At 36.6% G+C, this 13,518-nt stretch overlaps 1 protein-coding gene across 2 annotated transcripts in view; it reads right to left on the bottom strand.

Moving 5' to 3' along the window:
• Positions 1 to 565: 565 nt before the first annotated feature.
• Positions 566 to 13,518, bottom strand: part of RIPK2 (receptor interacting serine/threonine kinase 2) — a 31,481-nt gene continuing 18,528 nt past the window's right edge. The window contains exons 7-11 of one of the 2 annotated variants that reach the window (XM_055303447.1): positions 7,805 to 7,890; positions 4,528 to 4,617; positions 3,785 to 3,878; positions 2,018 to 2,173; positions 566 to 1,385 (exon numbers count right to left, since the gene is read on the bottom strand). In XM_055303447.1, coding sequence (XP_055159422.1) covers positions 1,048 to 1,385; positions 2,018 to 2,173; positions 3,785 to 3,878; positions 4,528 to 4,617; positions 7,805 to 7,890 — 764 coding nt within the window. In that variant the 3' untranslated portion in view covers positions 566 to 1,047. The remainder of the gene's footprint in view (positions 1,386 to 2,017; positions 2,174 to 3,784; positions 3,879 to 4,527; positions 4,618 to 7,804; positions 7,891 to 13,518) is intronic. The other variant, XM_055303448.1, reaches the window with a different exon arrangement.

The raw sequence follows: 13,518 nt of genomic DNA, 5'->3' as shown, positions 1-13,518 counted from the left end.
TACTTTCAAATTTATCCTGCATCACGGTTTTCGATGACATTACTAATAAACATTTTCAGAAGAGCAATTATGCCTTGTAAGGTTTCATTTAGTGACATAAGCTGTTAACCAAAAAAAAAAAAAAAAAACCAAACCAAACCAAAACAAACAAAAAAACCCCACTTCACATTGTATCATTATTGTTTTGGCTAAACTTGAACAAGTTAAAAAAATAAAAAAGCAGCCTTGATACTATGCAGCAGTTAAAAAGAATGAGTTAGATTTATACATGACCTGGAAGGCTGTGCATGATGTACTATTAAGTGCAAAACTTAGGTTGTAGTATGATGTATTGTAATAATATTAATGAAAAACCCTTTCCCAAATGAGCATATACATGTCAGCAGTAAGAAGGGTATAGAAGGATAAACATTGTGCTGTTAAGTTTTAGTCACCTTGGTTGCTAGCTGAGGTTAGAAATGAGGGCAGAAACATATGTTGAAAGATTTTTTTCTTCATCTCCTTTGTATCATTTGACCTTTGAAACTTTTTTTTTTTAAGAATTCAATGAAGAAGATTTAAAAAATGTAATCTGGATAACAAAGTTTAATGCATAACCTTTTGGAGAGGATTTGAACCTGGCACTCTAAGTTAGAAATGGTGCACTAACTCTAATTTGAGTATAAAGGTTAAAGTTCCAAAAGCCAAACTGTATCTTTGACAAGTAATAAATCATCCACAAGGAAAGTGAATATGAAAATGGCTTCCATGAGCAATGCATGACACCTCAAGGCATTGTGATATATGAGAACTATTACATTTAAAAAATAATTTCAATTAACCAAGGAGACAAAACAATGGAACTATGTAGCAAAACACAAACTTTCCAATATATTAATTTAAAAACATACTATAATGTTATGGAAGAAGACTAATATTTACCTGAAGAAGAAACTTCAATTAAAACTTCTAATATTCATGTGGATTTTATAAAAACGATATGATAAAGGCAACAGAAATATAAAATAACCTCTTATAGAAAGACTTTTCTTCTTGAAAAAGAGTCACTTATAAGTTTTTATTTTGAAATGAATTTAAAGGTTGTGATCGAGAAACCACAAGTATTTCCGGGTAAGGCTGAAGACCCATTTGCTTGTTATCTTTCAACTTTTGTACTATAATTCTGGCAAATTCTTCTCCTTGGATGTCACTGGTGTCCAGTAACTGTCTGACTTTTGAGGTCCTTGTAGGTTTAGTACTAACGAGTTCATAGTCCTCCTTCATGATCAAGTCCCTGGACAGGAGAGCATCTAGTGACTGGTTAAGGCAGGCTTCTGTCATCTGGCTCACAATGTCTTCCCTTTTACTCTGGATCCACTGCTGGGCTATGCCAGGCTGTAATCGCTCTGCAGAAGAGCAAAGGATAACAAAGCAGTTGAGGACAGCTCTATGGCTATGAGTAAAACTGGATAAAAAAGAAATAATGAGAGTAAACCCTAACTTTCTGTGATTATGCTAATAGGGAATACAGGAATTGGGGGATGCTGTTAATTTTTGGGAAACACTCAGATATTTGGGTTATCTCGTCTTTTCCCTTCAGTTCCCTTCCCAGAAAAAGTCCTTTTATATGTTTATAAATCCATGGGGGTAAAACCCAATCTATATTATATATAGAGATGAGCACTGGGTGTTATTCTGTATGTTGGCAAATTGAACACCAATAAAAAATAAATTATTAAAAAAAACCAAAAACTAAAACAAAACAAAACAAAAAAAACCTTTACTTTTAGTAACATACTAAGTCACACCTCCCTTTAGCACTCCCTCCCTAGAGAGATGTTCATGGAATACCATGTGGGCCTATTATTATCACATGTCAGCACTCATATCTTCTAGGATTGCAAGTGCTTTCCTATTTAATAAGGTATGTGTTTATTGTGTTGAAGAAATAAAGGTGAATAAAACTAACTGTGTGGGAAATCTACTGAGCGTACAGTTGTAAGGTAAAGAGCATCATTTACAAGTGTTAAATATTTACCTGTGTTTCCCTCAGCTGAGAATGGATTTATTACTGTTAACGCGCATGGGGTGGTCTTGTGATCACAAAATGTCCACTTCTGAGCTGCAGAGATGTTACTATTGCAACTGTGATTTACCGGATAGTGACACACCGGAGAAAAGTCTTGAGTTTTTCCTACAAAACACAACATCTTCATTAGGGGTAGAAGGGTCCTTAGCTATTCCTGTTAGCTAAAATATCAACATCCTGGTCATACAGAAAATAGTATTGTCTTTAAATTTTCAGTTATTAAAGCTGGTTCATAAATCTAGTTCTAAAGGCAAATACATCTTAGAGCAAAAGAGGGTTTATAATCAACGTTGTTACCTCATGTCTATGTTTGTCTGTTGTATGTGAATCATAAATCATTGGATTTTACTTCTTCACATGATCCCTAATGTTTTCTGTGTCTTCTTCCTCCTTCTGTACTTTAAATGCGTCCTCTAAATCTATTTATGATGTGTGTCTTTCTATACTCGTTTGGTATAATCCCATTCAACCTCAGGGCCTCAGATAACAGCTTTCTTCCCAAATCTACGTAATTAAATGTTCTATCTTCATTGAGCCTTAGCCTGATGTTTTCAACAGTCCACTGGACATCAACCTCATATGCGCTAACCTTAAATTTGACAAAAAATTAAAAACTTGATTATTTATTTAACTCTAAAACCTCTTTCATCACCTATTTTTGTTAAAAGCACCAATATTCTCCCAGTCGCCAGGCTTGACAACTTGTTCAGCTTTTTTTTTTCTCTTCCTTCCTACAAGAAGGCTATGAAGTCCTTCAGTGTGTCCTCTATAACATCTCTTTCATCCTTTCTCCCTTCTTGTACTCTGAATCAGGTCTCAGAATCTCTCCTGTGTACTACAGTAACAGACCAACAGTCTACTAATTGGTTTCCCCACCTCCATTCTCTTTTTCCTTCCAAAATAGTCTACATATTCCAGCTAGGATGAATCTTTCTATAAAGCAAAACAACATTTATCATGTCACACCCTTGCTCAAATATTTGCAATAGTTGCTCCCTACCCACATGAAAAAGCCCAAATAGCTCAGCCTAGTGTTAGAACTTGGGATGATAGGACTCCACCTATTGATCTTTTACCTCCTTTCATTCATCCTCTTTACCAGCTAAATCCAACTACTCACTTGCATCTGTGGCTCTATGTTGTTCCTTTTGCCTGGAATGCCCATCTTTATAACTATAGGTCCAACCTTCTGTCAGAAACAATTTCTTCAGGATGACAACATGGTGGAGTGACATGAAAATATTTATCAAAAGACCTGGCTTCAAGTCTTGGATTTGCCAGCTACTAACTATGTGATCCAGGAAGTCTTGATCTTAAAAATCTGTAAAATGAGGAATATCTCCCTCACAAAGTTGTTGTGAAATACTTTGTAAAAAATATTACTTTTCCAGTGTATTACCACAGCTCTACATCCATAGCTCTTATAGTCTCTATCGTCACTGTCTATCTCATACCATGGTTACTTAGAAACATTTCTCTTATCTTAAAAGGTATATTTTTATATATCTTTTCACAGAGCCTAAGACAATGTCTTCAATATTTTAATGTATTTTTAGAACATCCCACTATTATTTTCTCATCTTTAGATTCTGACACTTCTAAAAAATGAGTTACGACTACAGATGAAAGACATGTTCCATGCAAACATAACTGCTTAATATGGAAAAAAAAAAAAAAGAAAACTTGCAAGTAATACTGATTGAAAAATTTACATACTAGATAAAAAATTATTATCTTGAGGAGCTGACAGGGATTCTGAGGCTCCAGTAGAAACACTATTTTCATGGGGCTGAGAGGATCCACACGATTCCTAAAGTAAATAGAAGATAAATGATTCAGGTGAATAGAAAATCATTTTTAAAGTTACAGAGTTTCTAAATAGTTCTTGCTTTTGGTTTATTATAAAAAAAGAATAAAAAACGGTTACAACTTACACCTTACAAAATTAAAGAAACATACATATAAAATAACAAGTCTTATATATTCTTGGGAGAAATTATTAATTTGAAATATGAATGAGTGCTACTAAAGAAATCTATCCTTGTAGCTAGCCATTCAAATGGCATTCTTCCCTTCATTAATCATTGTAAGAGGTAAGGACAAAGCTGTATTACAGCTAGCTTACATCTATGTAAGGCGGCATAAACATAATGGTAAAAATGTAATCAATGATTTGCCTGTGGACCACACTGGAACACCATTCGTTATATGAAATAATGACAATGGCAAACAAAGAAGCAAGGACTATGTATGACTCAATGAGATAAACAGTGGCGTGAGAAATAGGAGTGCTGGATTTTGGAACGGAGATTACCATGGGCTACCTAATGAATCCTAAAATCTCTCCCTGGCTTTAGCTTCCCACATATACAGGAAGAAGGAATTAAGACTAAACGAGTTTTCGTATTCTTCTCACATTTTGAGTTTATCAACTTTTTTTTTTTTTTTTTTTTTTTTACCTCCTGTGGTCCATGAGTAACAGGTATGTTCAGAGAAGACTCCATTTCCTTCTTGTCACATAAGTGAAGAGTGCTCGAAGCACTCTGTAACTGGAATGAATGCATACAAGTTCTTTAGTTGGAAGTGATTAGGAAATTATATGAGTAAAGTACAATCTACTTAACATACTTTATATGCTTATAAAAAAAATCAGTGGAAAGTAAAGTTAAATCATTTGAGGCTATAATATATAACGTAAAGGTAGAAACAGTATAGGAGTAGTAACTTTTGAGAAACAGACTTTGAATCCCATTTCTCATTAGTTGGTTACCTTGAGCAAATTTATCTTTAAACATGCTGGACTGTTTTAGAGATTAAGTGAGATAATGAATATATAGTGTCTGATACAAGCTAAGTACTTAATAAATTTCATTTGTGTAAGTATATGTGTCTATCAAAATTATGAAGCATTTACTCTATTTTAGGTACTGTGCTGGTAAGTAGAAGTATTATTTTCATTTTATAGATAAGAAACTGAGGGATGGAGTAAGTAAGGGATACGGGGTATCCTAATGGAACTATGGGGACCATGTAGCCAATCAGGTTGGTTTAGAATCCCAGGATACCTAACTGTTGGATTTTAGGCATGAGACTTATTCTCAGTTTACTCATTTGCAAACTAGAAATAAGAATACCTATTTTGCAGGATTACTTCAGGGAGGATTATAAACAAAAAAGTCCTAAGATTACTTAGCAATCATTCAGTAAATGCTAGCTATTAGGCAGATGATTTATTTATATGCCATACTTTTGTATTAAAATCATTTAGTGATTTACCCTGTCTCTATACGCCAGTTGGATTAGCTGCCATCACTAGTGAGTGATTTAAAAAACAAACCTGTCAGTATGCTGTTCTTCTCTAAACCAACATAATGTCAACATAACTTTAGAACTTTAGAAATTGGTGGGCGCTACATTCAGACCTCCATTATTCATACTTATGACTGTTTGCTTCATTACATGAGTAAGGTATTTTAGGAGGAAAAAAATACTATTCATCTGTATATATAATCTACCCAGCATAGTACTTTGTACGAAGCAGTCCAATGAAGATTAAATACATTTTTTAAAAAAGATTTTATTTATTTATTCATGAGAGACACAGAGAGAGGCAGAGACACAGGCAGAGGGAGAAGCAGGCTCCATGCAGGGAGCCCGATGCGGGACTCGATGCCGGGACCCCGGGGGTCACACCCTGGGCCCAAGGCGGATGCTGAACCACTGAGCCACCCAGGCATCCCTGTTAAATATATTTTTATATGAACCTACTGAATTATTCTTTGGATATGACTCTGTTATAGAAGGTTTTTCTGTGCTTTTGTATTTATTGAAACATTTTCTGATAATGCAATATCCTTGAGTTAGCAACATCATTTTTCATAACTGATGTTATGATAATTCAAATTATTTATGAACGAGTAAGTCAACCCCAAGAAAGAAATGAAATAGAATACTAAGGAAAAACTTCTTTTGGTTCAGTTTTTACTACTTAAGATGTAGGAAATGCTGTCTGTAAAAACACAAATTATGGGACATGGTTCAAAGAACTGAAAAAAATGTAGGAACCTCAAAAAAAAAAAAAAAAACCCAAGTCACTGTAACTGGTGGTCGTAATTTTCAGAAATTTCTCCCTTTCTCTCCCCTTCCCTCCCTCACTGCCACTCCCCCTCTTTCTAAGTATTTATTTATTAGAGAGAGAGAGAATGTGCGCGCGCCGCGCACAAGTGGGGGGTGGGTAAAAACAGAAGGAAAAGAGAAGCAGGCTCCCGCTGAGCAGAGAGCCCCGCTCAATCCCACAACACTCAATCCCACAATTTAGGGATCACAACCTGAGCCCAAGGAAGACATTTAACTGAATGAGCCAACAGGCATCCTGGTTTTCAGAAACTTGATTTTATTTAAAAAGCCTAAATTTCTTCTAAAAATTATCAGTTGTTAAATATAGATCCTAATGTTTCAGTTGTTCAGTTGTTTGGGGAACAAAAAAAACCCAAACAAACTGGAATAGTTCTCTTCCATTTTATGAACAAATTCTTCTATCCACATTTGCTTGGCAGAAGAAGAGATGGTTGTAAGGAGAGAAAAGAGAACTGAACAGATAAAGCAAAAAAAAAAAAAAAATTACAGAAGTTTGTAGCTACTAAGAAGTGGAGAGGCTGCAATGTTCTGGAAAAGACTGTACCTACTCAGAAGCAGGGAGGTCCAGTTAAAAGTTATCAAAATAATTAAAACACAGTTCTTTAGTTTTTCAGAAAACAGGCATTAATACTACCATCATCAATTTTTAGTTTTGTTAAAGGTGGTTGTTTTCTTCATGTATTTCCCTTTCAAACTAACGGTTTTGGCAAAAGGTTCATCAAACCACGAGAGGCAATCAATGTCATTTAATAATACATAAATTATAGACTATGCTTAATTCACAACTCAAGACTTTGGTTAATAACTGATTATTTTTATTATATCTCAGATGCAATTTAATGACACCCAGCAAGTGCTCAACTATGCTTACTTTGTCCCTAAAGGGCTGTAGTTGCTTTTTAAACAAATTTTGACAGTATTAAGAAAACTGTGCAGTAATAGGTCCCTTCAATTGTTATGATCTACAAAAGCCAGAATGAGTAAATAAGACAATTGTTTTAAGTAATTCGTACCAACTGTTACTTTGATTTATGTAACATGGAGTGTCTGAATGGGAAAACAGAACAAAATAAAATAAAGCATTAAAAGAACACACATTTTGGCCTCAATTATTAATACAACTCTATAGCTTAACTTGGCAATAAATCTTTAAAAACCCAAGAACTTTGGTTAAAAAGAAGTGTAAGAACCCAGACTTCTATTACTCCATATATACTGAAACTTTAGCTTAAGAAATATAGGTTAAAAAAAAAAAAAAAAAAAAAAAAAAAGAAGAACTATAGGTTAAAAAGCCCTAGTGATTTAGGGCATTCACTATACATAACTGGCATTCATTACACATTTTAAACTTACATTTGATATATGGGAGTTCTGGAAATGCCTTTGAAATCAAGAAGTGGCCATTTCAAAGACATGGAAAACCTTTTTTGGTGAGGGAAAACAGTATTCATAGTCTCTGTTAAGCTCTATCACCCTAATACTGTAGAGCTGATATTTGTGAAAAGCATATAGAAGAAAACTAAATCAAACAAGCTGAAAATCTCCATGAATATAGAATTGTTTTAAGTTCAATTTCCACTATTTTATTTAGTAATTTACCTTTGTTTTCTTTAGTTGAATAACAGCTTCAAGAAAAGTTATCTCTTCAAATGTCCTGAGAACTGGTTCAAGTTGTATTAAACATTCTAAATAAGAAAAAAAAATTATATGCGTTCAGATTGCTCTAATCATTAAATTGCAAAAATGTAAATGCTAATATTTCACTGATAAGGCTCTACGTCAATTTTTCCCCAAAATGATAATATTCAACCGTCTTAAGAGCCTTTATTATATGCATATAGATAGAAATACATATCCTGAAATATACTTGAGAATCTAAAAATAAACCCTTATAGTTATGGTCAATTGCTTTTTGACAAAGTTGCTGAGGCAATTCAATAGGAACTGGATCATCTTTTCAACAAATGGTGCTAGGACAGCTGGATATCCACATGAAAAAAGACAAATTTAGACTCTTACCTCACACCGTACATAGAATTAACTTGAAATGGATCATGCGCTTAAATGCAAACATAGGAGAAATTCTTCATGACCTTGGATTAGGCAAATAATTTTTAGATATGATACTAAAAACAGGATCCAAAAAAGAATTTTGATAAATGCACTTCAAAAAAATTGAAAACCTTTGCATTTCAAAAAGCTGCTAAGAAAAAAGAAGATAAGCCCCAGACTGGGATAACATTTTTTACATATCACGTATCTGCTAAAGGACTTCTACGTAGAATATATAACAATAATAGGACAACCATTTGAAAATGGAAATGTAAGATATGATGAGCCATTTTAGAAAATCTCTGAGAGTTCTTAAAAATGAAAGATAAATTTGCCACACAACCCAGCACTTCAACTCATAGGTAGCAATCTAAGAAATGAAAGTGTATGTTCACACAAAGACTTGTATATAAACAGCCATAGCCATAGTAGCATTATTCATAATAGCCAACAAATAGAAAAAAGCATAATTACGACTACTATAATAATATATGAAATTATTGCTGAAAGCAGAGACCATGGCTCCAGATATAAAACTGAGGATCGCTAACATACGGATGGTATATAAAGCCATAGTCTGGAGTGGATTACCTAGGGCATGAGTATAGGTAGTATGTAGATAGTAAAGGGCCCAGTTACACGGAGGGAACAGTCATGTCTAATCTTCTGAGAAGCCAAGAAAGATGAGCAGAATTTTCTAACATTGCCATCTTTGGTAATGCCAACAATGTAGCTTTAGTAGAGATAGGCAAACAGAGACTGATGTTAAGTTTGTTAAAAACTGAATGAGAGGGAAAGAAGCAGAGACAACAAGGGTGGACAATTCCTACAAGGTGTTTAGATTTGAATGGGAGCCCAAAAATGAGGTGGTTACCTGACATATGATGGAGTCGAGATTTTTTTTCCTGTATAGATAGGAGATAGTAAAGGAATATGTATGACAGCTGAATGATCCAGCAGACAGGCTGAGATGGGCACTGCAAGGAGTAGAGCAAGAATATAAAGGAACAGAAGCTAGAGACGGTTTGGGGATGGTACCCAGAGCACAAGTGATACATTTACATTTATGTAAGTATATGGACACTTCTTTCCCATAAAAAGTGAAAGAGCTCTCTCTTCCCTGTAAAAGAGAGAAGGCAGGAAAGATGGATACAAGCACAACTAAGATGGTAGATGCGGTAGTGGAACTATGAGGTAGTGGTACTCTCTCATGGTTTTTAATTTCTCAATGTCGTGTGAGAAGAGGTGATCAGCTCAAAGACGGAGCATGGGGTGCAGGAGGTTTAAGGAGGGAGACTAAGATATTACCCCTATCTTCTCCTCCTAAGCTCAGAATCTATCGAGAAAAGACCTAGAATAATGATGATGATCAAAGTATCAATCTTTATTACTGGGAAAGATAATTGGGAGGATTTACCTTTAGATCTGTAGCCAATGGGCTTGGAAAGAGTTCACAGCTTTACTCAGCCACAAGCCTCATCTACTTCCACATGGGGGAGCAGTAAATGCAGGCATCCTTTAGACAGGCTGACTTCTAAAAGAAGGAAAAAAACTGAGAAGGGACCAGATAAGCATGCTCAGTTTTTTTCCAAAATTAATAAATGAAGTAATTCTGTGGAAGGGTGCTGAGGGGCATGTAGAAGCTGGAAATGTTCTTCCTATACTTTCCTTCTTGGGGACTGAAACAGAATTTCACCATCACTTTGGGAACATAAAGAATAGGCCTTATGTGTCTCCTACAATAGTACAAGATGATCAACAGATAGAAGGAAGCAATTCTCAAACTTTTAGGTCTCAGGAGTCTTCAAAATTATTGACTAGCCCAAATAGCTTTGGTATATGTGGGTCATATCTATTGATATTTACTATGTTACAAATTAAAACTGAGAAAAATTTAAAACATCAGAGTATATGAGAACACATTCTATTATTTGTTGGAGCAATAAAACCATCATACCTCTAGCCTCTGGAAAAATCCACTATGTACTCATGAGAGAGAATTTAAAAACATAATCTTGGTATTTATTATTATTATTTTTAAAGATTTTATTTCTTTATTCATGAGAGATGCAGAGAGAGAGAGAAGAGGCACAGACAGAGGGAGAAGCAGGCTCCTCAAGGGGAGCCCAATGCGGACAGAACTCGATCCCAGGACCCCACGATCACACCCTGAGCTGAAGGCAGACGCTCAACTGCTAACCACCCAGGCATCCCAATATTTATTAATCTGAAAACAGTTCTGATTTTGTGAATTCTTCTCAAAGTCTCAGAAACCAACAACCCCAGGGGTCCTTGTACCACACCTTTTGAACAGCTGATCTGTGAGAATGGAGTAGTAGATGTGTTTGAGAAGCATTACAGAATTTTTTTTAAGATTTTATTTATTTATTCATGAGAGGCACAGAGAGAGAGAGGGGCAGAGACACAGGCAGAGGGAGAAGCAGGCTCCATGCTGGGAACCTGATGTGGGACCCAATCCCGGGTCTCCAGGATCACGCCCTGGGCTGACGGCAGCGCTAAACCGCTGAGCCACCGGAGCTGCCCAAGTATTACAGAATTTTTAAGTAGTGTTTAGTGTTCAGTTTTGGCAATTAGTAGATTTTAAAGAGTTTATTTGAGGGAGAGAGCATGCATGAGGAAGAGGAGGGGAAGGAGGAGAAGCAGACTCCTCACTGAGCAGGGAGCCGGACATGCTGGGCTTGATCCCAGGACCCGGGGATCATGACCTGATTCCAGGACCCCAGGATCGTGACCTGAGTCGAAGGCAGATGCTTATAACACTTAACCCACTGAGCCACTGCCCTGACCATTACTTTAAAGAGAAAACCAATAAATAACTCCCACTTCTGGCCAAGATGGAGCAACAGGGTTTTATCTGCCACTCTGCCTAAAACAATAAAAAAAGCTAGGAAGAAAAAAACAAAACAAAACATGACACAATGGGTTTCAGGATCCTAGATACCAGGCAACAAAGGACAGCGATCACTGAGAGACAGGACACAAATCAGGTGAGCCTTATGATTTCGCAAGCTTTCTGTGCTGAAAGAGTTTCTAGCTGCAGCTTAAGAGGGAAGTGAGGCGAGGCTTCACTTCTCACTTGAGTGGAAACTTGGTTGAAGAGATGGGGCTGAGAGTCTGTGTAGACCAAAGCAGACAGAGTGCACAGGGCAGTACCAGAAAGAGGAGAGGAATAGAGAGAGAGAGCTCTGCCACGTGCAGAAGGCTCCTGTAAATATTCAGCAGTGCTGATCAATGCAGGGTGAATCAGACAGCCAAAAGTCTTTAAAGGACAACAGGGAAAAACCAGGAAGTCGGTAGAGAGGTCCTGCCTAACGGTATGGTTTTGCAAAGGAGCTAGGATTTTTAGAGAATGGAAAAGAAAAGGAGTATTTGGAAGTGGCACTGGGACAAAGAAGATATAAACTCTCCCACGTAGCTCTGGGAAATAACTAAAACTTGAATCCATTTACAAGCGGCTTTTCAGTTTTTAAATATAGTACTGATGTGCGCTGGACCCAGATTTTGTTTTTGTTTTGTTTTTTTTTTTTTCTTTTTTTTTGGACCCAGATTTTTTTTTTTTAATAAATTAATTTTTATTGGTGTTCAATTTACCAACATACAGAATAACACCCAGTGCTCATCCCGTCAAGTGTCCCCCTCCGTGCCCGTCACCTATTCACCCCCACCCCCCGCCCTCCTCCCCTTCCACCACCCCTAGTTCATTTCCCAGAGTTAGGAGTCTTTATGTTCTGTCTCCCTTTCTGATATTTCCCACACATTTCTTCTCCCTTCCCTTATATTCCCTTTCACTATTATTCATATTCCCCAAATGAGTGAGAACATACACTGTTTGTCCTTCTCCGATTGACTTACTTCACTCAGCATAATACCCTCCAGTTCCATCCACGTTGAAGCAAATGGTGGGTATTTGTCGTTTCTAATGGCTGAGTAATATTCCATTGTGTACATAAACCACATCTTCTTTATCCATTCATCTTTCGATGGGCACCGAGGCTCCTTCCACAGTTTGGCTATTGTGGACATGGCTGCTAGAAACATCGGGGTGCAGGTGCCCCGGCGTTTCATTGCATCTGAATCTTTGGGGTAAATCCCTAACAGTGCAATTGCTGGGTCGTAGGGCAGGTCTATTTTTAATTCTTTGAGGAACCTCCACACAGTTTTCCAGAGTGGCTGCACCAGTTCACATTCCCACCAACAGTGTAAGAGGGTTCCCTTTTCTCCGCATCCTCTCCAACATTTGTTGTTTCCTGCCTTATTAATTTTCCCCATTCTCACTGGTGTGAGGTGGTATCTCATTGTGGTTTTGATTTGTATTTCCCTGATGGCAAGTGATGCAGAGCATTTTCTCATGTGCATGTTGGCCATGTCTATGTCTTCCTCTGTGAGATTTCTCTTCATGTCTTTTGCCCATTTCATGATTGGATTGTTTGTTTCTTTGGTGTTGAGTTTAATAAGTTCTTTATAGATTTTGGAAACTAGCCCTTTATCTGATATGTTATTTGCAAATATCTTCTCCCATTCTGTAGGTTGTCTTTGAGTTTTGTTGACTGTATCCTTGGCTGTGCAAAAGCTTCTTATCTTGATGAAGTCCCAATAGTTCATTTTTGCTTTTGTTTCTTTTGCTTTCGTGGATGTATCTTGCAAGAAGTTACTGTGGCCAAGTTCAAAAAGGGTGTTGCCTGTGTTCTCCTCTAAGATTTTGATGGAGTCTTGTCTCACATTTAAATCTTTCATCCATTTTGAGTTTATCTTTGTGTATGGTGCAAGAGAGTGGTCTAGTTTCATTCTTCTGCATGTGGATGTCCAATTTTCCCAGCACCATTTATTGAAGAGACTGTCTTTCTTCCAGTGGATCGTCTTTCCTCCTTTGTCGAATATTAGTTGACCATAAAGTTCAGGGTCCACTTCTGGATTCTCTATTCTGTTCCACTGATCTATGTGTCTGTTTTTGTGCCAGTACCACACTGTCTTGATGACCACAGCTTTGTAGTACAACCTGAAATCTGGCATTGTGATGCCCCCAGATATGGTTTTCCTTTTTAAAATTCCCCTGGCTATTCGGGGTCTTTTCTGATTCCACACAAATCTTAAAATAATTTGTTCTAAGTCTCTGAAGAAAGCCCATGGTATTTTGATAGGGATTGCATTGAACGTGTAAATTGCCCTGGGTAACATTGACATTTTCACAATATTAATTCTGCCAATCCATGAGCATGGAATATTTTTCCATCTCTTTGTGT

Source organism: Nyctereutes procyonoides, unplaced genomic scaffold (assembly GCF_905146905.1).
Source record: "Nyctereutes procyonoides isolate TBG_1078 unplaced genomic scaffold, NYPRO_anot_genome, whole genome shotgun sequence".
Taxonomy (NCBI): domain Eukaryota; kingdom Metazoa; phylum Chordata; class Mammalia; order Carnivora; family Canidae; genus Nyctereutes; species Nyctereutes procyonoides.
The sequence above is the reverse complement of the archived record's forward strand: the minus strand, read 5'-3'. Positions and strand labels throughout refer to the sequence as shown.